At 40.8% G+C, this 27,531-nt stretch overlaps 1 protein-coding gene across 6 annotated transcripts in view; it reads right to left on the bottom strand.

Annotated features, from left to right (window-relative positions):
• The window catches only part of ITPRID1 (ITPR interacting domain containing 1), a 76,585-nt gene that overhangs the window by 39,492 nt on the left and 9,562 nt on the right, over window positions 1-27,531 (bottom strand). For 2 of the 6 annotated variants that reach the window (XM_054016785.1, XM_054016784.1), the window contains 9 exons: window positions 25,924-25,968; window positions 23,665-23,839; window positions 21,945-21,993; window positions 20,456-20,499; window positions 12,976-13,027; window positions 11,862-11,948; window positions 11,059-11,261; window positions 2,566-3,155; window positions 795-849 (listed from right to left, as the gene is read on the bottom strand). In XM_054016785.1, the coding sequence (XP_053872760.1) occupies window positions 795-849; window positions 2,566-3,155; window positions 11,059-11,261; window positions 11,862-11,948; window positions 12,976-13,027; window positions 20,456-20,499; window positions 21,945-21,993; window positions 23,665-23,839; window positions 25,924-25,926 (1,258 nt within the window). In that variant the 5' untranslated portion in view covers window positions 25,927-25,968. Of the gene's footprint in view, window positions 1-794; window positions 850-2,565; window positions 3,156-11,058; window positions 11,262-11,861; window positions 11,949-12,975; window positions 13,028-20,455; window positions 20,500-21,944; window positions 21,994-23,664; window positions 23,840-24,365; window positions 24,408-25,886; window positions 25,969-27,531 lie in introns of those variants that run through there. The other 4 variants (XM_054016788.1, XM_054016786.1, XM_054016787.1 and 1 more) reach the window with 3 other exon arrangements.

Genomic DNA, 27,531 nt, shown 5'->3' on the forward strand with positions numbered 1-27,531 from the left:
CTTATGCACTTGAGGTGAACTCCTGGCCTCACTGCAGTCAACGGGACTTGTGCTATTGACTATACTGCCACCAAGATGTCACCTTTGGAGATGTCAACTCTTGGGTAAATCAATGGGATGTATGGATGATTTGCATCTATGGATATCAGGCTACTTATTTATGTGACTAAATATGGATTTGCATTTAAATCATCAATATCATTCTATTACGATATGGTAAGGCCCACCAGGATTTCTCCCTTTATTCCTTGCTGTCTGTTCCTTGCCACTCTCAAGCTCAATCACATAATGACTCTCCCTTGCTCTAGAGTTTGTCATTGCTGCTTTGAATACAACTAGAGGGAGGAACCCTGCTAGACATTCCCTGTTCTGGAGGCTGAACAGCCTGCTTCTCCAGTACTTCCCATCCATCTCTCTAGCAGGAAGAACTCAGGACTCAAACTCAGGTCCTCCCACAGGATGTCAAGACACACTTCCACTTTACGTCGGTCCAGCAGTTTGTGTTTTAACCCTTTAAGCACTTAACACAGGCCCCAGCCTGGCAATGAGTTGTGTATGAGCAGACCTCTAGGCATACACACATATAGCCCCTTTGACTTGGTGTGCGTACTTGCAAGTCACATTATTTTATTACGCGGAATGCTCATTTGGTTGGCACATTTATAGTTGTGCAGCCAAACTGCATAGATGGTAGGAGCAGCTAGAGAATGCTTTCTGCAAGAGATGAGAAATTAGAAAAAATACACAGCAAAAATAATTTTTTTTTTAAAGCTACATTTTTTCTTAATACCTACCTGAAGTGCTGTCATGAAGATTTCCCCCTGGAGTTTCATCCTCAAAGCTCTGGATCTGAGACAAAAATAACAAACAAAAGCAAAACCAGCTTATTTATTATTACAAGTCTATTTTCCCTTTTAGAATTAAGAATTTCCAACTGAAATATTGTTAAGTCTTCTTTTGGTGGCTCTTGTTTGTATTACTGTTTAGTATTTTAAGCCAGGATCTAGTCCTGGTCACCCTCCAACTCCCATATTTAACTATCAATGCACAAAGGCCCCCTACGCCTATACTATACATTCAAGCTCTTGCCACTGAACTGACTCAAACAAATGCCCCTCAGAAAATGTGCCTTTATTAGCATAAATCAGACTATGGGGCGCAATTCTTGCAATGAGGTGTAAGGAAGGGCAGGATTTTGCTCAGAGAATGTATTTAGAGAAGCACCCAAACCTCCCGTATAGGGATTGGTGCCTCCATTGTGCTACATGCTCTTCAAAATGTATGCGGCTAGTTCGGACCTTTTAGTCCACTGTGCTGAACCACACCGCCTCAGAGAGGTACAATAGTGTTTCATGTGTTTCTCTGCAAGCTTGGATGGGGGAGGACAGCACCACGACCCCAGCCTTGCAGTCAGGGCTTAGCATTTTTCTTAGCCACTGGGAAGGGAGGGATAGCTCAGTGGTTTGAGCATTGGCCTGCTAAACCCAGGGTTGTGAGTTCAATCCTTGAGGGGGCCACTTGGGGATCTGGGGCAAAATCAGTACTTGGTCCTGCTAGTGAAGGCAGGGGGCTGGACTCGATGACCTTTCAAGGTCCCTTCCAGTTCTAGGAGATGGGATATCTCCATTATTATATAGATAAATGTAGGCTGGGACAAAACTCTTGTAGCAAAAGAAAAACTTGAAACAGGACTCGGATGAACGAGCCTCCTCTCCATGGATCCAGAATCCCACCTCCCCAAGATGACCCTTGAAAGTGGAAACCTTCCTTAATCTGCTGCCATCTTCTACGGAGGAGGCATGCCATCTCTCTCTCTCTCTCTCTCAAATTCCAAATGTTGGTAGTGGGTTGCTGGCTGTTTCCTCTCCCCATTTCCTTGGTTCTTCAGGGAGACCCTAATTGTTGGCCTCCTTCCCCTATCTTTAGTCTTTGGGTGGCTGGAAAGATAAGCCTGCTCCTCTGTGCATCCTATTAGAATTGCCAGTATATGGCAGTAGCCTTTCTGGACCTCTTTCTGCAGCAATGGGACCAGACACACTCCAGCTGATCCCACTGTTGCAACTGCACACTGTTCTTATATAAGACTAGGATTGACAAACATTCCAGGTTATGCTGCACCACACTGACTCTGATCTGCTTCCCATTGCTCCTAAAATGTATTGACAGCAGAACATCAGGGACTAGAGCCATGCCATGCCATGGAATGTGGATCAGAGGACAAGCTATTGCTTTGAATGAGCTTGTTTTTAGGACACAGAGCTTAAGGAACAACTGCTGGAAAGCACGTTGGCATTTTATACAACAGTACTTGTTGACACCATTGATTTTTTTTATGAAACACCTGTGCCAAATTTTTTGACAGTAGTTTTAACCTAAATTGAAAATCTTAAACAGTCTATAACACACAGAGAAAGGGATCTGGCTTCTCTCCCTGGTGCGGGCATATGATGTTAGAAAACATTATACTTTAGCTCTCATCCTGGACGAGAGAAGCCAGATCTACACTTGTATTTACCATCTGTACATGCACATTGTCCTTATACAGTACATTGAAATCTGCCTTACCTCTTCCATTTCAAATGAATCTGGAGGCTTGCCCTTTAGACCAGACACCCTTCTGAGTGTGTGGGTCAAGAGCAAATTGAACTCTTTCCTTGGTCTGTCTTTGACAGCCATCTCCAATGCAGAAGGAAGCTGGGGCTGCTTTATAGGTATATATGAATAAACCTGAGATTTCCCTGTTGGAGCCTGTGGCAGCTGTGATAATGTCAGTGCATCATCCTCAGTGGAAGACTGTTCCTCTGTCAGACCCACCAAGGTATTATTTTCAGAAAAGCCTGTCCTGATTGCTGTGCGCCGGTCCATCTCAGCATAGGTGGGAGACTGTTCTTCTCTATCCTTGAATGACTCTGAATTTCCAGAAGCCTGAGCGCTCCTTTGCAGTATTGTTGCCTGTCTAGAAGCTTTTCTCAGAAGATGACCTAGCCTTCTCTGCTTGGCTCGTGTGGCCTCAGCTTTGTTCCTCTCAATGTCCGTCATGCTCTTTTCTTCCCCATTACTCTCCTCTGATTTCTGTTGCTGGGTGTTAACACCATTCAGCAAAGAGGAGAAGGCACTAGTCACATGATCCAAGACTTCCAGTTGTCGAAAACGTCCTTCAGTTTGATGGAAAGGGATGAAAAGACCCATTGTTAAAACAGAAAAGATAATGCGGTCATGACCTAAACTAACGCTATCAGGTTACACACAGTTGTCACGGCGGTTCAGCCTTTCCCCTCTGCTTTTCTTCAGAGAGGCTGGGAATTTTTCAAATAACAGGTTGCTTTGGGAAATGAATGCTAGGGCTTCTCCAGATCCTTTTATTATGGATTCTTTTTTATCCATATTTTAAAGGCCAAATTTTGAAGAGTGGTTTCCAAAGTTCTGCAACCAAAATTTGCAGGGTGTACAGAGAGAGATGCATGAATATGGCTTTGGGAGCCTAACTTGAGACTCAAAGATTCAGCAAAGAATTGAAACGTGCTTAAACTGAACTTTAAAGAGCGTGTTTCTGAGCTACATTATGGGCCCTATACTCCATGCTGGCAGTTAACACGGACTTAAAAGGCCCTTAATGTAAATGAGAATCACTCCCTAAATGTTTTGTTGAAAAGGGATGGATTTAGATGCTTAAAGATAAACATGTGCTTAAGTGCTTTGCTAAATTGGGGCCATGCATGTTACATGTATGTGAATTAAGATGAATTGTATATTTGAAACAATTGACTACCTTCTGGAGCATAATTAATTTTAAAACTTTTCACTGTTAATGAACACATTAAGGGCCTGATCCAAAGTTCACTGAAGTCAACCAGTCTTTCCACTGACTTCAAATGGGTTTAGGATCAGGGTTATAATGGCTTGATTGTGCAACTCTTAAATCAGGTAGTACTTATAGAAACAGTTTCACTGAGTTCATTGGATCTACTTGTGTTAATACTACTCAGCATAAGTAAGCACTGCAGAATCAAGCCTCAAGTTCTCAAATACCATAAGCCAGATCTGATTCCAGTATTAAGACTGAATAGCGATTTGTACTATGAGTCACCCCACTGAGCTCAATTGGTCCACTCAGAGTACGGTGCTACTCACTGTGAATAAAGGTATCAGATCAGTTCTCAAATATTTACAGTTGACTGTCATCCAAGACTTCAGTAAATGTATAAACCCTTTAGCTGGTAGTGATTAAGTACTGTAATTTATTTCAATAAATAGTTCACTGTATTAATCAATACAACCCCTAAAGGCTCTGTTCTTGTTTTCAGAGCAACAGAAAACAAGAAGTGCATTGTCCTCCACAGACACAGCAGAATGCACACACACAGAAGTTTCATAAGGTTCCCACAGCTTGTTAAGCTTATTAAGTCTCTGTAATTTGCTGGCGAATATTATTCCACAGCATAACAGCTAAAGGGAAATGTGTTAATTTTTCATCTGTTTTACAAAAAAAAAAAAAAAAAAAAACCAAAGAATTTTGGAGTTTTCCATTATTGTAAAATGTTGTCAGGTTATTGATAAAAGGAGCTACAACACCTCTGTCTATATATTGTGCCCCAAACCCTTCCTGAGGCAATGAAAATGTCAAAAGGGCTCCTGATTCCTTGAGAAATTCACCAAGGAGAATAGATGGCAAAGTTCTAACATTCTTGGCTTCCGGTTCTCCTAGTGAGCAGCCAAATTTATTGCATATATTCTGCATGCAGACTGTTGAAGCCGCTTCACTGATGATTAGACAACAAGGGGATATTTAACATGGATCTGAGCTGGGCCTGTGCATGAGGACCAGTATCATGACATATAATTCCTGACTGTTACCATTTCTCTCTAAGATTCATGTTTTTCCAAACACTGCCTGATTTTTAACTTCAGAGGAGGATTTTGCCATCCCAAAGTCTTTTTAAGGACGATGACAAAGCTCTCACTAGCTCTGGTTAAAAACTAGTAATTGGATCTATCAATAGACAGAGTACAGAGTGGTATTTTGTGATATAAAGGTTTTATTGGCATGAGTTTGGGATGATGGTATGAGCCATTCATGGCTTTGCATATCAATGATGCCATCACATATTCACCGAATAAAACATATATCCTCAGTATTGTACATTGTTAGGCTGTTAACCGTGTCAGGATGTAAAAATGCCAACTTCTAATCTCCTCTGAATTATTAGTGACAGAATGGTCTAACGTTTCTAATTTAAATCAGAACCACCTTTTATAGTTTGATATAGATTGCAAAAGCAAAACAACGTGTCAAAAACGACCTCAGTTTCTGATAGCTAATGAATGAATCAAATGATGAGGAAAAAGAGAAGCAAACAATAATTCACTAATTGTGAATGAAATCAATGCACAATCTAATCCATCCCTTGTGTAACTGCACCGATTTCAACCAAGTCACTGGAGGAACTACATCAGGCTAACATTGCTTCATTGCTTAATCCTCCCCATGCAGGCCACCCCATTGATTTCAGTGGGATCGCTCCCAGGAGTAATGTTTAAACATGTGAGTAAGATGAGCAGGTCTGAATTTAGCCCACATTACTTACAGAGCTTTTAGCTCTTTTCCTAAATACTAAAGACTCAACTCTGCCAATCCTTACTCAAGTAATCCTTGCCCATGCATGCAATCCCACTGAAGACAATTAGACTACTCATGTGAATCGGGGCCTATTCACATTATAGCTGTGAGATCCTGATAACAGTACAGTTATCCTCACAGCTATTTACAACACAGCTGAAATCTGTAATATAGATGAGACTAAGTCAGGGGTAGTCATTAGGCGGACTGCGGGCCAAATCCAGACCACCAGATGCTTTTTGAATTAACCCCGAAATCTTTTTATTTACTACTTATCATTATTGTTATTGTTTTCTTATTATTTTCTCTGGAACCTGGACCTTGACTATATCTTGACCAAGAAATTTAGACCTTGACAAAAAAATAATGGACTACCCCTGCCTTAAGGAATAGAGATGAGACACCAGAATTTGCAGTTGTGTTGTAATTGTCTCAGGATAATTATGTTGCAAACAAGCCCACTGACTCAGTTATATTGCATGTGTAATTTGGTCAGTGTCTAAGAATTTGTAAGGTCAGGTCTTAAATAGCTGAGAGATTAAAAAAAACACATTTTAGTTTATCTTTACCTAAGTCCCAAGGTAAATTGTCTAGAAGACTGTGCTATAAGGATTTCGAATCTCATAAGTGGCCATCACGGAAATGAATACGGGGCCTTTGGCGTTTTTAGTGGTGACTGGAAATTTTCCAACAAAATGTTTTTTAAATGGAACATGCGGTTTCTGCAAAAATATTTCCATTTAAAAAAATTAAGCAAAATCTAAATTTTTATTTACCCTTTTGAAAATCAAAATGAAATATTTAATTTTGGTTCATGTCATCTTGGTTTTTTGAACTGAAATGCTTCATTTCAGATCAGCTCTTCAATGATGCACTGCAGTCTCCCCTCTGATTGAACTGCTATGATGGATCATGGGAGTCATAAGACAACAATATATCTGAGAGATGTAGTCTGGCTGGGGACTCCAGCCCATAAAAAAGAATGGGTGCATGAGGCACCCAAACTACAACTCCCATGAGGCACCATGGAAGCTCAGGAGGACACAGATGAATGTTAAAATGAAAGGAAATTTTTTAGATTTGTGAATGTTGAAATGTTTTCTTTGGATCAAATTAGGCCTGTTGATTAATGGCAATTAACTCACACAATTAACTCAAAAAAGTAATCGCGATTACAAAAATTAATTGTCATTAATCACAGTTTTAATCACACTGTTAAACTATAGAATACCGACTGAAATTTATTAAATATTTTGGATGTTTTTCTACATTTTCATATATATTGTATTCTGTGTTGTAACTGAATTCGAAGTGTATGTTATTTTTATTTCAAATATTTGCACTGCAAAAATGATAAACAAAAGAAATAGTATTTTTCAATTCACCTCATACAAGTATTGTAGTGCAATCTCTTTATCGTGAAAGTGCAACTTACAAATGTAGCTTTTTTTGTTACGTAACTGCACTCAAAAACAAAACAATGTAAAACTTCAGAGCCTACAAGTCTACTCAATGCTACTTCTTGTTTAGCCAATTGCTAAAACAAACAAGTTAGTTTACATTTACAGGAGATAAAGGTTTAAGAATCTGAACTGCGTTCCAAAATCTGAGAGGGATGAGGTATGGAGCATGCTTTCAGAAGTCTTAGAAAAACAACAAACACTCCAATGCAGAAACTACAGAACCTGAACCACCAAAAAAGAAAACCAACCTTCTGCTGGTGGCATCTGACTCAGATAATTAAAGTGAACATGCGTCGGTCCGCATCATCAGTATGGACGCATGTCCCCTGGAATGGTGGTTGAAGCATGAAGGGACATATGAATCTTTAGTGCATTTGGCACATAAATATCTTGCAACACTGGCTACAACAGTGCCGTGAGAATGCCTGTTCTCACTTTCAGGTGACATCGTAAACAAGAAGCGGACAGCATTACCTCCTGCAAATGTAAACAAACTTTTTTGTCTGAACGATTGGCTGAACAAGAAGTAGGACTGAGTGGACTTGCAGGCTCTAAAATTTTACATTGTTTTATTTTTGAATGCAGGTATTTTTGTACATAATTCTACATTTGTAAGTTCAACTTTCATGATAAAGAGATTGCACTACAAGACTTGTATTAGGTGAATTGAAAAATACTATTTCTTTTGTTTTTTTACAGTGCAAATATTTGTAATAAAAATAACTATAAAGTGAGCACTGTACACTTTGTATTCTGTGTTGTAATTGAAATCAATATATTTGAAAATGTAGAAAACATCCAACATTTTTAAAATAAATGGTATTCTATTATTAACAGTGCAATTAATCGCACAATTAATCACGATTAATTTTTTTAATTGCTTGACAGCCCTCGATCAAATATGTTGAACTGAAATGTTTTGACCGTTCTGAATCCTAATTTTTTGAACTTTCCATCTCACAAAAAATATTGACATTAACAAATTTTGGTGTATTGTGATTTTCCCTGGGACAGAAATTCTAATATTTGAACAGCTCTAGGAATTTAAAACAAAACAGAAACTGATGATGGATCTTAACACATATGCCCTCCTTCTCTTTAAGCAACCTTTCCTCTGTTCCAGTGAGTCACACAATAAATATATTGCACTCTGGATTTTATAGTCAAAATATTAAACTATCTTTCAGGGATATTTAGAAGCGCTTCAGAAATGCAGAATATGATACAGAATAACTTTGGGAACCTCCAGATTGATGATCCATGAGTACAAACTATAAAGTTTCTCAAATCAGACATGCACAGAGAATCAAAAAGGAGGAAGAGGAAAACAGACGGGAAATGGAGTGAGTGAGAAAGGAGAGAAATTTGACTGACATGTTTTTCTTCTTCTAAAGACTTGTGTTTTCTGGCTATTCATTCCCAGCAAAGTCCTTTCCCATCTGAGGATGACTTGAACTAGCTAGATTTTCTAAAGAGTTCAGCTCCTATTTAGACACCACAATAAGTAGCTAGATTTTCAAAACAGCTCAGCATTTTTGGTGCTTAGCTCTTATAAAAATCTGGCCATCTGTGTCACAATGGGAGCTGCTGGCTGCTGAGCTATTCTGAAAAATCAGAGCTGAAACTTTGGCTCCACTGAAGCGAATGGGAGTTTGGCCATTGATTTAGATGGAGCCAGGATTTCACCTCTGGCTTTTATTTAGATGCCCAAAGGATTGCTGAGCTCTTGAAAATCTGGCTCAGTGACTATACAGAAAAATCAATTACCACCGATCAAACAGAAGCATCAACAAATAATAACCAACTGCATTTGAAAAGGTCAGATCAGCAATTAAACTGATCTAGAAACCCAGGAAAATAATAAATCTAACTTTACTGTGGAAGCCAAACCCGCAGTTTATTCTCCCACCAACAGGGAAACCCAAATAGAAAAGACTTCACTGGGAAATTAATAACTGGGAGATTTAGAAAAAACAACAAACCCTAGAGAGACCACTCTGCCTAGTCAGACAGACAAATCTCTTCCTCCTCTGTCATCCACTCCTTTTCTCTCTTCCAAGCTAGATCTTAATCCTTTGCTCTTTCGTTCTGATCTCTTTTCCTCTTCTCCTTCACTCTTTCACTTTTCTTCTCCTCCTTTAATCTGCCCTTCCTCCTCACTCACTCCTTTCACTCTCATTGATTTTCTTCTTTCCCTCTCCTCTCCTCCATCTGGGATGACAATCTTGTTGATGTGTGGGTTTGCTGTAAACATTGAGATGGGCACACGGGTCTATGAAACATTTTCTGTAAGGGTGGACATTTCTATTGCATTTCTCATTCAATAATGTACAGCTTACTTGATGAAGTTTCTGAATAGGAAGGCAGCCAACATGTATGAGATCCTGCCTCAATGAGCATCTCATGAGCAAACTGAAGTTCTTGAGGTCATCTGGCTACCATTGTGCACCAGACAGGAGTGGAAGCTGTACAAGAATAAGAATTGCAGACTTGGGAAGTGTAGTCCAGATTTTTTTTAAAAATGGAAGGGGTGTCTGAGCAACAGGAGGAGGAAGGGAATGGTGTGATCAGTTGTGTGTGGTATATGTACTGAATAAAGTTGGTAGAAAAAAGGAGGGCAGTGTGAAAAAAATCCCCCTTTCCTTTGAAAAAATCAAAATCTGTAATTTCAAAATTTGAAAAATGTCAACCAGTCCTAATGTTGAGCCTGAAGAACAGATCCTCACTGCTCTGCTAGTGGCAGGGTGTAGTGCTGGGAGGGTGTTGGAAGAAGATGGATTGCAGTATCTTGACACCACAGAGCATTCCTAATTGCATGAGAAAGGGCAGCAAGACAAGAATGAGTAAAGATAAGTGACGTAGTGAAGTAATCTATCTACCTCTGGTATTTATGGGGCACAAAACACCAGTTACTTGAATTATACTAAGAAACATGGGTCCAGATTTTGGTAGCTTTACTCATGGTAGATACTTTAACACTTCTTCATATGTAACTCCATTGGCTTCAGTGGGACTATTATCTGAGTTAGGTAGTCTTCAGCATAAATATGGGGGAATTTGTATTAGAAATTGGACCATAGAGATTACAAGGTGTGCTCATAATTCTAAAATCCTGTCTATACTAAAGAGTAATTGATTGTAAGGTCAGAAGGGAACATTATGATCATCTAGTCTGAATTCCTGCAAAAGACAAGCCTGTGAATTTCATCAAGTAATTTCTGCATCAAGACCATAACTTCAATTTGAGCTAGAACATATTTTTTTAGAAAGACCCTTCAATCTTCATTTAAAGACTTCAAAATACCACATTGGTAGGTAGATTGTTGAAATCTTCTCTTCCACATATGTACCTTTAGACTGTGATCAAACCACCTTTTAACCTGCTCTTTGATTAGTTACATGGATTGATCTTCTTAAGTTTCTCACTCTAAACCAGGTTTTCCAGTCCTCAAATTATTCTTATTGCTCTTTTCTGAATCCTTTCACATTTTCAATATCCTTGGAAGATAGAACAACACTAGGTGCAAATATGTTAAAACACTGATTGTCCAAATGTGTCTCCCAGACCTATGCTTAAAAACAAAAAATCTCTAACATGGCTTTATCATGGTTCTCCTTTGGTGTAAAGAACTTGTCTGTGAAGTGCACGGTGTATTGTTGATTCTATATAAGTAATAAATGGAATTTAAAAAATAACAGCCCAGATAGCAAATTTTAACATCATTGTAGATGATATTACATCTTAGGGCCTGTTTACCCTATAAAAACAGTTATGTTAGAAGACCTGGTTAGATACATTTAAAAAATCATAGTTGTATTAACCATGTCAGGAAGAAGTTATGCTGTAAGTTTGCAGAACTGTGTTTATGTCCCCCGAATATGGTCCCAGGTCTCATTAATTTTCCCTCTCAAGGTCCTCTCCCTGCCTCCACAACCCCCACTTTATTTGCTGCTGTTGCATCTCTGACGAACACTTACCATATAAATTGGGATTCTCAATGTCCATACGCTGCTTTTGAGCTTCCAGAAAGACCCGAATGTTGATTCCTTTTGCTACTGAAGCATTACTGATGAATCGAGAAGGGATTTTAGTGCAAATGTCAGGTTCTTCTGTTCCAAACCCCAAATCCAGCAGAATCTCAACTGGATCCTTTTCCCAGAGCTGCAACCATTCAGTGATGCTGTGGATAAAACAAAGACAATTCATATCACTGTCCTGACATTACCCTTCTTTTTGTTTAGCTATTACATGGTTTGCCTTTGCTCAGAAATTCTATTTCCTTCCTCCACCTCACTCTCCCCACACTACTCCATTAGTGGTAGTTATATTCTTACAGTTCAGAGGCACATGATTTTTTCTCCCAGGAATGCATTAGACTGGAAAGATAAGGTGGATCTAGAGTACTCAACAAGAGGAACATATGTAGAAGTTGATATTCCTATAGATTGAAATCCTCTTTCTATCCTTAATAGAATAGATAAGACACATGCTACAGCAATTCAGCCTTCCTCACATTGCCTTACAAACATGCCTCAATACTCACCTCTGATGTCAATGGAAAGCTTTGTATCAGGTGCCTACTAATCAGTGGAGGGCCATTTTGTTCTCATTGAAGTGAATGAGAGAACTCCCATTCACTTCAATGGGAACAGGATTGGGTGTCATGTATATTTATTCTTTACACTCCATTTATTGGGTTTTTAATCCTCATATATTTGTCAGTCTCTAAACGGGACTAATCCCTACCGCTTTGGATTGAAAATATCTGGAAACTACTAACCTTTTCGGTGCACTAGGAAGAGAATGGGACGAGTTGAAACTGTTCCATCTTGACATAACAGGAGTTTCTGAAAACTGATGCAGAGATCTACAGGAGTTGGAAAAAATAACAATGAAGTGTGTTTACTCTTGGGGTCCTTTGGGATGTCATTATGATTTTTTTCCAGAGTAAACATTTGCATTTTGTCTTAGTTTATATTGATACATAATATCAAGGCCGTAGAAGAAGAGCATGTATGATACTATGGCAATACACTTATTCTCAAGAACAGTATGTTACAGTAGGTGTTAGAATGTAGGTGTTAGGTACCAGTAAATGCTAATTATAAAGGTGGCAGAATGTCTCGCTTTTGACAGATGGTGAATCTTTGGGGAACCTTTAGGGAGCACAGTTTCTCTAGCCACCTACTTCTAAAGGATATAATTGCTGTTAACAAAGTTTCAGATAGAATAGGCTTACTAAGTAGCAACAGCAGAAACTACATTTCAAATTACATATCAGTTCTTTACATAGTTAAGGTTTCTGACTGTATTTGTAATGAATAAGCTGGATAATAATGCTTGTTTTTAAGGAGCTATTCATTGTAGAATGAACATTCTGTAATCTGGTAGTCTTTTTCTAAGGCACAAATTTAATGCTTCTGTAATAGATGGACTTCGTTTTACTCACATGTACCTAAGGTGATTAGGGTCATTAATATAGTTATGGATGAAAAGTTGGTCCATTCTCTATCCTTCCAAGCTGCCCCACAAGATACAGCTTAAACAAGATTTAAATTTTGCTTATGTCTTGTACTAACGTACTAATGTTAAAAAAACCAAAACAACTACACCTCTACCCCGCTATAACGCTGTCCTCAGGAGCAAAAAATCTTACTGAGTTATAGGTGAAACCGCGTTATATCGAACTTGCTTTGATCCGCCTTAGTGCGCAGCCCCTCCCCCTCCCGGAGCACTGCTTTACCACGTTATATGCGAATTCATGTTATATTGAGTCGCGTTATATCAGGGTAGAGGTGTATCTACAGAAAAAAACTTTGTGGTTTCTTTGAAAATATTAAATATAGAATTCCTTCCTTTATATCTAATATAGCCATGCATTGTCTGAAACCTACCTCATATAGCTTTGCACAGTCATTTGCACCATTCCTGGGTTAGCCAAGGAAACTGCAAATAAGAAAATACATTTATATTTGTACTCCTAATGCCTCTCAGGACAGAAATGTTGTCAAACTAGAACAAACGTAAGATTTATTTTATTGTATGACCATGTTATTTTAGCAAAAGCAGCAAATATGTGAAAACTTTAACTTCATTGTCACACAGATGTGAGATAGGACCCCGCAGAGCATGTTAGCCACTGATGATCAACCTACCTAAGCACTGAATTGGGTTCAGTGGTAAGAAAAATAGATAACATAAGAACGGCCATACTGGATCAGACCAAATGTCCATCTAGCCCAGGATACTGTCTTCCAGCAGTGGCCAATGCCAGGTGCTTCAGAGGGAATGAACAGAACAGGTAATCACCAAGTGATCCATCCCCTGTTGCCCATTCCCAACTTCTGGCAAACAGAGGCTAGGGACACCATCCCTGCCCATGCTGGCTAATAGTCATTGATGGACCTATTCTCCATGAACTTATCTAGTTCTTTTTTGAACCCTGTTATAGTCTTAGCCTTCACAACATCCTCTGGCAAAGAATTCCACAGGTTGACTGTTGAGATGTTTTTGGATGTGGTGCACCATTAACAGTATATACCAAACTCCTTATATTTATGTGGAACAATTCTTAAATGAGTTTCCTTTTTTGTTGTAAAGATTCTGATCCCCAAGCTTTGTTGAAGTTTTGATTTTCACCTGAATCAGGAGGGCTAAATTTTCATAGGGACAAGAGTATCCACACAGGGGGTTATACTAGCATAACGATATCTATTTAAATTCACACTTTATCTTATACTGGTATAACTTTCCAGTGTAGACAATCTCGTAACATCAGATCCAATGCCCAGTGAAGTCAATGGAAGTCTTTCCATTGACTCCACTAGGTTTTGGATCAAATTTGTAATGTGTTTGGGGAGGAGCTAAAACAGTAACAGAGCAGCTGAAATAGTTTTTGTTAGAGAAATAGTCTGGCTATGAACTGGAAGTATTGAACACTGGTTACTGGAGTTCCAGGGTGCTACAGTTAGAAGTTATAAGTACACTTTGTTTATACCATCTAATAACCTTGCTCACTACTGTAAATAAGTGAGATTAGAATACAGTGTGCTGTGTCAGTTATAACTCATTGCTCCTCCCAACAATGAAATAAAACACTCATGGATTCAAAATCTTCCTTGCTGCTTGGAAGCTGGGGCAGAATATTTTCCTGTGGTTAACAATAGATGACGTTCTGTGGCACATGCCAATATCTTTTTACCTCTTTTCTCGAGATTTAAATATTTGCTTTCTATTAACAAAGCTTTGTCTACAAAGAAAGGAAAAAGCATCTTCATGTTCTCTACTGGATTACTTTCCTGCTCATAAATCCTAACACAAATTCTTGTGGTTTACTCGCTGCAAAGATAACCAATAAAATTATGAACAAAAAGGATATTGGCATTCTGTAATTGTTATGGCAACATAAACCAGAACCTCTAATAGAAAACTCTGTGTCCATTTGCACAAGAATCTGCTACTTGTCTCATGACACAACGTATACTCTTTTCCGGTTTCATGCAATCAAAAGCTGGAGATGCACTATAAAAATGTTGGGTGCCTGTCAAAGGCAAAAGAAAAAAAATGTTGGAAGTTATTAGAATTCTTCCTTGATAGGGCTTGCCAATTTTTCCTTCCAAAAGAACTTGATGCCCTGCCAACAGAAATTTAACATTATAGTAAACTCCTCAATAGTGTGTGTTACTGGGATTGAAACAAACACATGCACCACCAATGTAAAAATACAGCACTGTGGAAGCTGCTGCTGCGGGTTAATTTGAAATGGTTGTAGCTTTCAGTGTTTTGAGTAGCCATGGAACATAACTAGTTTGTCAGCAATAGGCTTAGACACAACATAGAACCATTTATCTTTGCATCTGAGGGTACCTGCTGAGTAGACTTTCATCCATAGGTGAGCTCTCCACTTCCCTTTCCTTCTTGAGCCTTAATCAGAAGATCCCCAAACCAGCAGAGTGGGATTGTAAGTGGATATATAGAAAGAAAACCTACAAATTCTCAAACTAAGAGGCCATAAGATAGTGTGATGGTACAGTAGGTATGCTTTCTGATCTCTAAAAATGCATTTATTCTAGACTCTGAAAACATTTCATCTGATTACTGAGCTGGAATATACTTTTGGGAAAATAATGCCCTTTAGAAATCAGTCAGAAAAAGCTTATGACAACAACACAAAACAAAAAGGTTTTTCTAAGCCAACAACAGTGCTAATTGGTGTTGTGTTCACAGGCAAAGATGTACTTACATAGGTGCAGTAAAGAATACATTTTGCAGGGTCAAATGTAGTATCTAATACTTGAAAGGGACTAGGACACTTTAGCAGCACAGAAGATGCTGGATAGTAAGAGATGATAAGAGGAAATTTCATTTTGAAGTTCTATACCTCTTAGGCCTGGTCTACAGTATGACTTTAATTTGGATTTAGCAGCGTTAAATCGAATTAACCCTGCACCCGTCCACACAACGAAGCCATTTATTTTGAAATAAAGGGCTCTTAAAATCGATTTCTGTACTCCACCCCGACGAGCGGAGTAGCGCCAGAATCGATATTGTCATTTCGAATTAGGGTTAGTGTGGCCGCAATTCGATGGTATTGGCCTCCGGGAGCTATCCCACTGTGCACTATTGTGACCGTTCTGGACAGCAATCTGAACTCGGATGCACTGGCCAGGTAGACAGGAAAAGCCCAGTGAACATTTGAATTTTATTTCCTGTTTGCCCAGCGTGGAGAGCACAGGTGACCACAGAGAGCTCATCAACACAGGTAACCATGTAGGCCGATAATCGAAAAAGAGCACCAGCATGGACAGTATGGGAGGTACTGGATCTGATTGCTATATGGGGAGAGGATTCATTGCTAGCAGAACTTTGTTCGAAAAGACGAATGCCAAAACTTTTGAAAAAATCTCCAAAGGCATGATAGAGAGAGGCCACAATAGGGACTCAGATCAGTGCTGCGTGAAAGTCAAGGAGCTCAGACAAGCCTATCAAAAAACAAAGGAGGCAAACGGTCACTCCAGGTCAGAGCCGCGGACATGCCGCTTCTACGCCGAGCTGCATGCAGTTCTAGGGGGGGCCGCCACCACTACCCCACCTCTGACCGCGGATTCCGAGGCGGGGATAATCTCATCAGCTACATGTGAGGATTCTGCGGATGGGGAAGAGGAGGAGGAGGAGGAGGAGGACGAGCTTGCGGAGAGCACCCAGCACTCCATTCTCCCCAACAGCCAGGATCTTTTTCTCAGCCTGACTGAAGTACCCTCCCAACCCTCCCAAGCCAGTATCGAAGACCATGATCCCTTGGAAGGGATCTCAGGTGAGTTTACCTTTTAAAATATAAAACTTGTTTTAAAAGCAAGCGTTTTTTAATGATTACTTTGCCCTGAGGACTTGGGATGCATTCGCGGCCAGTATAGCTACTGGAAAAGTCTGTTAACGTGTCTGGGGATGGGGCGGAAATCCTCCAGGGACATCTCCATGAAGCTATCCTGGAGGTACTCCAAAAGCCTTGCCACAAGGTTTCTGGGCAGTGCAGCCTTATTCCGTCCTCCATGGTAGGACAATTGACCATGCCATGCTTGCAGCAAGTAATCTGGTATCATTGCATGACAAAACCTGGCAGCGTATGGTCCCGGTGTTTGCTGGCATTCAAGCAACATCCGTTCTTTATCTCGCTGTGTAATCCTCAGGAGAGTGATATCACTCATGGTAACCTGGTTGAAATACGGGAATTTAATTAAGGGGACAGAGGTGGCCGTTCCTACTGGCTGTTTGCCTGTGGCTGAAAAGAAATCCTTCCCTGCAGTTAGCCAAGCACAGGGTGGGGGGGAGGGGAATTGGCCCAGAGCTTTTCGCATTTGGCTAGCAGGGATCTTCCCTGATACCAGCCATGCGGTGGGGGGAGCGGTAAAGCGATCATCCAGAGAATTGGATGGGGGGGGGGTTAGTTTGTTTTCTGCTGCTGAAGGTTAACAGGAAAACCGCAGCAGTCAACGGGCTTTGCTTGGTATGTGGGAAAGGAGGGCGCAGAAGCCGAAAGACAATGGCTTACCATGGCCGCATGCAAGTCGAATTCTGTTGCCCGGACCTGCGTCTGTGATCTCTAGCAGCAAAGCCACAGGCACTCAATATTAAGAGGCAAAATGCGACCTTGCACAGAAACCACATGTGCTATGTAATGTGAATAGTGTTGGTCACCGTGAAAGAGTATAAGCATTGTTCTGCAAAATATCTTTTTAAAAAATTCTCTCCTTTTTTCCCTCCCTCCAGCAGCTGCAAATTTTTCAAGCCTCCCTCCTCCGTCCCGAAGGCTATCTCAGATAAGGCATCGGAAAAAGAGGACGCGAGACGAGATGTTCGCAGAAATCATGGAATCCACCCGCAGTGAAAGAGCTCATCTGAATGAGTGGAAGGACACAGTTTCAAAGTATAGGAAAGAAGCCAGTGAACATGAGGACAGGAGGGACCAACGTGAGGACATGAGGGACCAACGTGAGGACATGAGGGACCAACGTGAGGAGAGGAGCGATGCTTGAGATGAGAGGTGGTAGCAGGAAGATCAGAGGAGGCAGGATGCAACGCTGGGGCTGCTGCGTGAGCCAACAGACATGCTCCGGCGTCTGGTGGAGCTTCAGGAACGGCAGCAGGATAACAGAGTGCCGCTACAGCCCCTGTATAACCACTTCCCCCCTCACCATGTTGCATAGCCTCCTCACCCAGACGTGTAAGAACACAGAGGGGGAGGCTCTGTACACCCTCCCATTCCACCCCAGTGGACAGCCCAAGCAAAAGGCTGTCATTTTTTTAACCTTTTTTTAGTGGCCTTTTCCTTCCCTCTGATCCTCCTCCCAAACCCCACCCGGGTTCTCTCCCTCTTTTTATAATCAATTAATAAAGAATAAATGATGTTTAAATGATAGTGACTTTATTTCCTTTGAAAGCAAGCTGGGGGAAGGGGAAGGGTGGGTTCCTTACAGAGAATGAGTCAATAAAGGGGGCGGGTTTTCATCAAGGAGAAACAAACAGAAATTTCACACTGTAGCCTGGCCAGTCATGAAACTGGTTTTCAAAGCTTCTCTGATGCACAGCGCTTCCTGGTGTGCTCTTCAATCGCCCTAGTGTCTGCTGCATGTAATCAGCAGCCAGGCAATTTGCCTCAGCCTCCCACCCCAACATAAAGGTCTCCCCCTTACTTTCACAGAGATTGTGGAGCACACAGCAAGCAGAAATAACAATGGGGATATTGCTTTGGCTGAGGTCTGAGCGAGTCAGTAACGATTGCTAGCGACCTTTTAAACAGCCAAATGCACATTCTACCACCATTCTGCACTTGCTCAGCCTGTAATTGAACAGCTCCTGACTCCAGTCCAGGCTGCCTGTGTATGGCTTCATGAGCCATGGCATTAAGGGGTAGGCTGGTCCCCAAGAATAACTATTGGCATTTCAACATCCCCAACGGTTATTTTCTGGTCCAGAAAGTAAGTCCCTTGCTGCAGTCATTTAAACAGAGTAGTGTTCCTGAAGACGCGAGCATCACGAACCCTTCCTGGCCAACCCACATTGATGTTGGTGAAACGTCCCTTGTGATCCACCAGTGCTTGCAGCACCATTGAAAAGTACCCCTTGCGGTTTCTGTACTGGGTACCCTGGTGCTCCAGTGCCAAGATAGGGATATGGGTTCCATCTATTGCCCCACCACAGTTAGGGAATCCCATTGCAGCAAAGCCATCCACTGTGACCTGCACATTTCCCAGAGTCATTACCTTTCATAGCAGCACCTCAAGCTTTGGCTACTTGCATCACAACAGCCCCCACAGCAGATTTGCCCACTCCAAATTGATTCCCGACTGACCGGTAGCTGTCTTGCGTTGCAAGCTTCCACAGGGCTATCGCCACTTGCTTCTCAACTGTGAGGGCTGCTCTCATCTTGGTATTCTGGCATTTCAGGGCAGGGGACAGCAAGTCACAAAGTTCCATGAAAGTGCCCTTATGCATGCGAAAGTTTCGCAGCCACTGGGAATCATCCCACACCTGCAACACTATGCGGTCCCACCAGTCTGTGCTTGTTTCCCAGGCCCAGAATCGGCATTCCATGGATAGAACCTGACCCATTAACAACATGATCTCCAAAGCACCGGGGCCCGCAGTTTGAGAGAATTCTGTGTCCATGTCCATGTCCATGTCCTCATCACGCTTGTCGCTGCGCTGCCGTCACCGCCGCCTCCTCGCCTCATTTTTCTGGTCCTGGCTCAGCATAAACTGCATGAGAATGCGCGAGGTGTTTACAATGTTCATGACTGCTGTCTTGAGCTGAGCGGGCTCCATGCTTGCCGTGGTATGGCATCTGCAGTGTTCAACCAGGAAAAAAGGCGCAAAATGGTTGTCTGCTGTTGCTTTCATGGAGGGAGGGGTGACGCTGTACCCAGAACCACCTGCGACAATGTTTTTTGCCCCATCAGGCACTGGGATCTCAACCCAGAATTCCAATGGGCAGGGGAGACTGCGGGAACTATGGGATAGCTATGGGATAGCTACCCACAGTGCAACGCTCCGGAAATCGATGCTAGCCCTGGTACATGGACGCACACCGCCGAATTAATGTGCTTAGTGTGGCCGCATACATTCGACTTTATACAATCTGTTTCCAAAATTCGAATTATATAAATTCGGATTAATCCCGTAGTGTAGACATACCCTTAATTTTGAGCAAATAGGAAGTTGAGAATACCATGTTAGAATCTGAGCAGCATTATTAAGCAGTTATTTGGATCCACATCAGGTACTCAAGATTTGAAAGCTTTGGTGGACTTACATATCTGAAAGGGAACAAGGGGTTGGATTTTTTGGCTCCCCTTCATGTTCCCCCGTCACTGACATAACCCAGAGATCTATTACCCTCAGTTAACAAGTACATTAGGAGAGATGTTACAATCAAAGCAAGAATTAAAGCAGATCAAATCAAAAACCACAAAAACTCGGTGGGCCAGATCATCCACTGGTAGAAATCTGCATAGGTATCTCCATTGACTTGAGTGGAGATATACAAGTTTACATCCATCGAGGATCTGGAGATTACAGAGAGTCTCTGCTGAGTACTAGTTTGGGAGTCTTCTGATTGAGACTCCAGAGGGAGAAGGAACAGAGAGTTTACCTATGGATGAAAGGCTCTACACAGCAGATGCAAAGACAAATGGAGAGCTGTGCCTTTTAGTATTGTACAAATGAACAATTCTTCAGAGGAACAAGACAAATGGTGAAACGTTTACTGATTATTTATTAATCATGGATGTGCTATCTGATGTAGAATATCTACCATTACTGACTAAAGTTAACCCTTTGCCCAGAGAGGCAGATGTCCCAGATTTTTTATTGTTTTACCTGCTTTTTCTCTGTCTTGTTGTAAATCTTCACTTGTAGATAAACTGTAAATAAAAGATGTGTTTTTTAAAAAGAAGGAATTTAATCACCATAAAAAGCATGATACTCAGCTGCTCCTTCATTAAATAGATATGGAAGGGGGATGCAGTTTCATAGAAAAGTACAGAACTAGGCATTCAATGTATATTAGAGCTACCATGTATGTATGGTGGTGAGGAAAATGCTCCCTTTGCCCAACTTAATTTCCACCAGTACATGCCCCCTCCCCCGCTCCCCAACATTCAGAGACCTTAATTAAGCACTAAGGGTCCAATCTTGCAGTCCTTGCTACAGACAAAACCTCTAGCTGTCTGTCCCTGAAAATTTTGCCTAAGTAAAGCTTGCAGTTTATGGCCCTAAATCTATCAAGGACTAAAATTATTTCTTCCCCTGTGCACATGGACTAGTGAGTGAAGAGGTTGAACAAAGCCTTACCCTTTTAGTGCACCCACACCGGAGGCAGCCATAATCTAGTTCCCACTAGATCCAATATGTGTGGTGGGGTGGTCACTAGCTTGCAATACTGTACTAAATGACCAAGTGGGGCATGGCTGGGTGGGACAGGCTGGGTGGCACAGGCCATGGTAATGGTCCTGCCCACGCTACGCCTAGAAGGTGCTGGCATGCTTCTTACATCCTTTTATACTCATCACCAGGTCTCCAGACACTGTTCCTAAGGCTGTGCCATTCCTTCTCCCTGGTGCAATTCTGCCTAAGAAGAGGCAGAATGTAGTTCTAGCTACTGAAATACCGTATCCACAGTGCTATAGGCTACAACTGAGCAAAATTAAGAATTTATGTTCCCTGGGAAATTCCAATATTTGTTTTCATCACAAATTGGATAAAACAGCAAAATCTTATGGAACAAAATATTCTGAAAAATGTTGATTTGGAAATGTTGAAACATTTCACTTTGCCATTTTCTGTAGAAAAAAAACATTTCAACATTCCTGAAACTGAAGTCTGATGCCTCTATTCTTTTCTATAAACCAAACTCCCTCAGCAGAGAACATCTCCCATGATCCACCTAAATCACATGACTCCCATGATGCATCACACAGTTTGGTCAGAGGGTTATCCATATTGCATTATTGAAGGTGTAGCCCCCCTAAACCATATGAGAGAATGGGAAAGTGCACTACAACGCCCATGAGGCAATGCACCATAATAGGGAAACATAGTTTAATGTTGAATTGATTCAAAACAAAACATTTTGAACACACCTTAAAATCAGCTATTTAGTTTTGATTTTTCTAATGGAAAATTAAAATTTTTCAGCAAAATTTCAATTTGCCTGCAGAAAATTTCAATTTTTCAGAAATTGCATTGTCTGTCAGAAAATCATCCCAATGGAAAATTCCTGGCCAGCTCTACTGTTGCTATCAGTAAGTGCACAGGCATAATTCGAGGATGCAGGAAATACTTATTCAATAACATGACCAAAACTTACAAGAATCCAGAATCCAGCCAGTGGCGAATATTTTCTTCTTTACAATCTTCTAAAAATAACAATAAAAAAAAGATATAGGATCATTGGCTACAGTTGCTGATTGGTTTATAGCCCTTTACCACATGACTGAACTGCTTCATTTCCCAGTGACATTAATCCCAGAATTTGCAAAAGCTATCCAGGGAAAGACTGGCAGTAATTTCATTTCAATAACTTGAGTTCTTTCTAAATGAAGTTCCATTGTGCTAGGCACTATACAAAAACATAGTAAGAGACAGTCCCTGCCCCAAAAATGGTACAATCTAAATGGAGAAAATGAATAAAAGGTAGGAGAAAGGAAGGATTATTATCCCTATTTTACATATGGGGAAACTGAGGCACAGAGAGACAATTATTTAATTGCTAAAAATGCTACAATGAAAATCTGATATGTATTAATGCTTTTTTTTTTTTTGCTTCTTGATGTTCAGATAAATCATCAGTTTAAAAAATAGCCTAGCTGTCACCACTGAGTCTTTAATTAATTAGGGATTAGGATTAAAGTTCATTGGAAGAGTATTCCCTGGAAGTTTGTGTGCTGTCAAATGTTAGACCCTGCATTCACCAAAATATAAATAAGAGATGGTCAGAAAAATACAACAAAAATAAAATTTTAACAAAACCAGAAATTGGGGTGTGGATTTTTCACTCCCTGAGAAACATAGTTATATTGACCTAATTTCCTGGTGTAGACCAGGCCTAAATCAGTTTAAAGCCTATTCAGTGCAACATGAATGTAGAGAAGACCAAGGTTTGTTTTGCATCTTTTCCCACTGTGCACACACATTAACAGATCAGGGCCTAAAATGGAAACAACAACAAAAAACAAAAAACAAACAAACAAACAAAACCCAACCCCACAGATTCAAAGAAACTCATGTTTAATACATCTCACAAATCCTGGTTGTTTCACAATATATCAACCTATAGACAGAGCTCATCCTTTAGCTCAAGTGGGAGAGGCCTGCATTTCCGCAGTGTAAGGTTTGGGGTTAACAAAATAGTTTTAAAATAGTAGATAAAACACTGATACCTCTTTTAGTCAATAAACATCAACCAACCAAAAAATACTCTGAAACAAATCAGCCTTAAAAAGTAAAAGGAGAAGTGCCAGGGACTACATGAATCCCACTATGGACTTTGCTATTCCTCTCAGTTTTACATGGAAGGGGCTCAAATCCTATGGTGATAGCTGACAGTATAAAACCTTAAAATAACTAGAAATGAAATATAGACTAGAGAAGGGACAAGACTGGGGATCGATCTATGGGAGCAACTGGCAAATATAGCAGTCAGGCAAACTCAACAAAAATAAAAGGACTGCTTTTATTGTACAGTCATATACTCCCCACTTAAGGCTCTTTGGTACTGAAAAACTGTGTGACATTCTTGGTTATAACTTGTATCACCAGAGTTATTAGGAGATAATGCAATAGTATTAATGCTTATTACTGTGTAATTGTTTCCACTGGAGTTTGCATATTGTCTACCGTGGAATTATTGTAAAATGACATGATTATTTCAAGGTAGCCATGTGACTATAAGCCTGATCTTACTTCTAGTGCAGTGTGTGCCTTAGTACTCATGTCATTAGTGCAGTCACTACAATGCAAGAAAAATGCCATTATCCTCTGTCATAATAGGCTTTTAAGAATCCAGTAATGCCATTCCCAGGTCTCACCAAGCTGTGAAAGAGGAAGAGGGTTGTCTACTACAGTTGGAGTCAGAGAATCTTCATCCAGGTGAGACCATGATGCTTTGGCAAATAACAGGATATCCCTCTTGTTCATTTCAAAGGTACTGCTGGTCTCATGACAGTAAGACTCTGAAGCCATCCCAGGGTGCAAGTTTGTGAGCTAAGAAAACAGATACAAAGAAAATCATGTTTAATACATTTAACAAATCCTGGCTGTTTTACACTATAGCAACCTATAGACAGAGCTCATCCTTTAGCTCAAGTGGGAGAGGCCTGCATTTCAGCAGTGAATTTAAGGCACTGGACTGGAATTCAGGATACCTGGGTTCAATGCCTGATTCTACCATAGACTTCCTGTATGAACTTGGGCAAGTCACTTCACCTCTCTGCGTCTCAGCTCCCTGTCCGTAATGTGGATATGTTTGAATTGGAAGGTTTTTGGGGCAGGGACTGTTTCTTACTATGTGTTTGTACAGTGTCCTGTACAATGTGTCCCTGGTCTCAGATAGTCCTGTAGGGTGCTACTGTAATACAAATTTAAAATATCTTTGCAATGGGCATTGCAGGCACATCTTACTCTCTACCAAGCTTAGCATGGTTCAGCTGTTAACCTTCCACATTTCAGTCTAGCAAATCACCTATTAAGTCTGCAGTTAAAAAAAAAAGAAAAGTGGTCCTGACTCAACCTTCCAAATGCTGCCGTTCAATCTGCCCACAGCGCTCCAACGCAGCAACATTCTAACAAAGATCACTGTAGTCATGAATCACATTTTCAACAAGATTGTTTTTTCACTGTGTGTGTGAGATGACAGATGGAGGCCAGACTGCATCAAAAATTTTAAGAGAGGAGAGAGGATTAAGCCCCATAAGAGCAGCTTTTAAAACCTTTTTTTATCATAAGCGACAGAGAGAAAAGAAGAGGAAGGGGAACATTGGTTAGGTTGTCTCTCTCATTTTTTAAATTAATCTGAAGATTTTTTTTCTTTGTCAATGACAAAACTGGCTTGAGAAAGGCACAGTTTAGCAGGCATTGGGAAAGTCTCCCCTCCTCACTTTGCTAAGGCACTTCATAGCCACGGTCTCCCCCAGGAAATCCAATCTCTTCTTGTGCAGAGAATCTTTCCCAGCAAGTGGCATAGCAGCCAACAGTGGGGCAGTTTAGTGACGCTTATAGTTTCAAAGCCTAAAGATCCCTTTCAAAGTTTGTTCTGTTAGAACTACACATAATAAGCCTGGAACTGAATGTAACTGAAAAGGCAGGAGCCTACCCAGCAAAGTGTCGGTAACTAGGGTGTAAAAAAATCCCTCTGTTGTCTGTCTTTTGTGGATGCTTTCAAGGTAAATGAACTGGGATTCTTAACATCCTTTGAAACCACTTTTTTTTTGTTGGCTGAAGCTCATTCATGGAATATTGGCTTATATGACCTGGTCTACCCATTGAGTTCTTTCCTTTCTAAGGTGACCTGGGCGCTTCCGAAAGAACTAGAGAGTGAAGTCCTCTATTTATGCAGAGAACAGACCTAGTAGAGACAGTGCCAGCGTGAGCTTCCCCATGCTGTGCTGCCAGTGTGCTCCTACCTTTTCTTGGAGGGAGTCTAGTCCATTCAGACTCCTTTTGTCCAGATTATGGCAGGCAACGGAGAGGGACGTAGTGTGGGGGAAGGGAATGGAGAGAGGGAAGAAGAGAACAAAGGAAGCATTTCTCCCACACACTCACACCTTGTGCACAGTCCCAGTCCTGGCACTCTGTGAGAGGGTACAGCGTGACCTCCCTCTCTCTCTACTTGGAAACATAGCAGTGTCCGGGGGGGATACATGTGAGGTCTTCTCTATGTGAGCAGTTTTGGCCAACACATTGCAGGGAGACAAGGGTGAAGGACAGAGCTATGTATGCCTTTCCATCTCTGCTTACCTGCTAGGCAGGGGAAGAGGCAGAGGCAGAGAAGAGGGCATGGAGTGCCCCCTTAGCCCTATGCCTACAGGCCCAACCTCCATAGAGGCTGTGCCAGCGTATAAGGCAGGGAGATCTAACTTCTCCTTACACTCATGCAAGGCTACACAGCCTGCCTCGCTATTGAGCCCATAGTGAAGATATGGGACTACAGGAACTACTGCCTGCAAGGAAGTGGAATCTTATGCTTATCAGGAAAAAAAATACTGTGAAAAATGCTTGGAAAGTAGGACACACAAAGGATGCAAATCCACACCTTTTACAATGTGGAAAGGAGATCTCCTTTTTCTCACCATTTTCAGCAGAAACAGAAGGTGAGATGCTGTGACACGGAATGTCTGAGGACGAAGGACAAACATTCAGATATAGCTTAGTTTAATGTGCCTATTTTCAAGTTTTGTATCTGGGGGCCTGATTCTCCTGCACCTTGTGTTGTCCTTTTTACCTGGGCAAAATGGGTGTAAAATACTACCAAATCCAAACTGGAGTGTATTGTACCCATTTCCCCCTGGTGTAAATGACTACACAAGGTGCAGGGCAATAGAGAATCAAGCCCTACATCTGGAGATGTACATAGGTAACTCCCATTAGCCTTAATTATTTTTAGCAACATTAACTTATTTTCCATGGATAGTGAGTCATAGAGTCATAGAATGAGTCATAGAATATCAGGGTTGGAAGGGACCTCAGGAGGTCATCTAGTCCAACCCCTTGCTCAAAGCAGGACCAATCCCCAGACAGATTTTTACCCCAGTTCTCTAAATGGCCCTCTCAAGGATTGAACTCACAACTCAAGAGCTCCTTTTGATTTCATATTAATTATAAGACATAATAATTAATCTGATAAGATACATCTTTTCAGACAAGACTGTCCTCTTGATCACAGTTTGGGTGCCAGAGCCACTCATCATCTGTGTGTTTTAATTTAATTGATCTCCAGAAGTAAATTTAGCTCTGCAAATCTGTCGATGAAATGAATGACTGGCTAGTTTCCATGTTCTGTGTATTTTGTTCATTTAATAAACACATTGGGAACATCTTGGAGGCTCTATTCACAAGGAAGGCAACAAGGTAGAAGTTAAAGACTCTTGTGAATGAGCTATGTACACAGGTTCTTAACTACACAAAGTAAATAAATAAACAAATAAATACATCTGAAATAAGATGTAGACAATTTATGGCAAGTTTTCAGAATGATCAGTCTCACTTAAAGTTGCCAGCACTTAGCAACCCCATTCTTCTTGCCACTGAAATATTTAAATGTTTATTTCACAAAAACAAGTTACTCTGGAATTCCTTTCATCACACCACATTCATCATGGTGTGCGATATGCACACGTTAACAAACATTTAAAGGAATTAGATAAATACTTGCCAGGTATGAAAACTAGAAATTAGTTGACAAATAGAAACTAATTATTAATGTAAAGATCTCCAAATGGAAAAGTAATGTGCCGGAAGGGTCAGTCTCTGGAATGGATATCATTTAATGTTTTTATTAACCATCCAGAGAAAGGATAGAATTCAACAATCATCAAATCAACTGATAACAGTAAAATGGAGAGGTTTGAATAAAACACAGGAGGACAGAAACAAATTACAGGACAAGAGAAACTCAGTGGCTTGTACATAATGAAAATCAGTACTGATAAATGTAAAGCTAAGCTCCTAGGAAAGTGACATACATCACACAGATACAGATTAGAAAACAGCAGCAATTCATAGATGCTCCAGTTCAGCTAAGCACTTAAGGACAGGCTTAACTTTAAACACATTAGTAATTCCATCTCCATTCAGCAAAGCACTCGAGCATGTTCTTGGGGCCAGAATGATTTATGTATTATAAGAGCAAACTAAGCCTACTGTTGCAATCCAACACCATTGTGGAAAAAGCCAATGCT

Source organism: Malaclemys terrapin, chromosome 2 (genome assembly GCF_027887155.1).
Source record: "Malaclemys terrapin pileata isolate rMalTer1 chromosome 2, rMalTer1.hap1, whole genome shotgun sequence".
Classification (NCBI taxonomy): domain Eukaryota; kingdom Metazoa; phylum Chordata; order Testudines; family Emydidae; genus Malaclemys; species Malaclemys terrapin.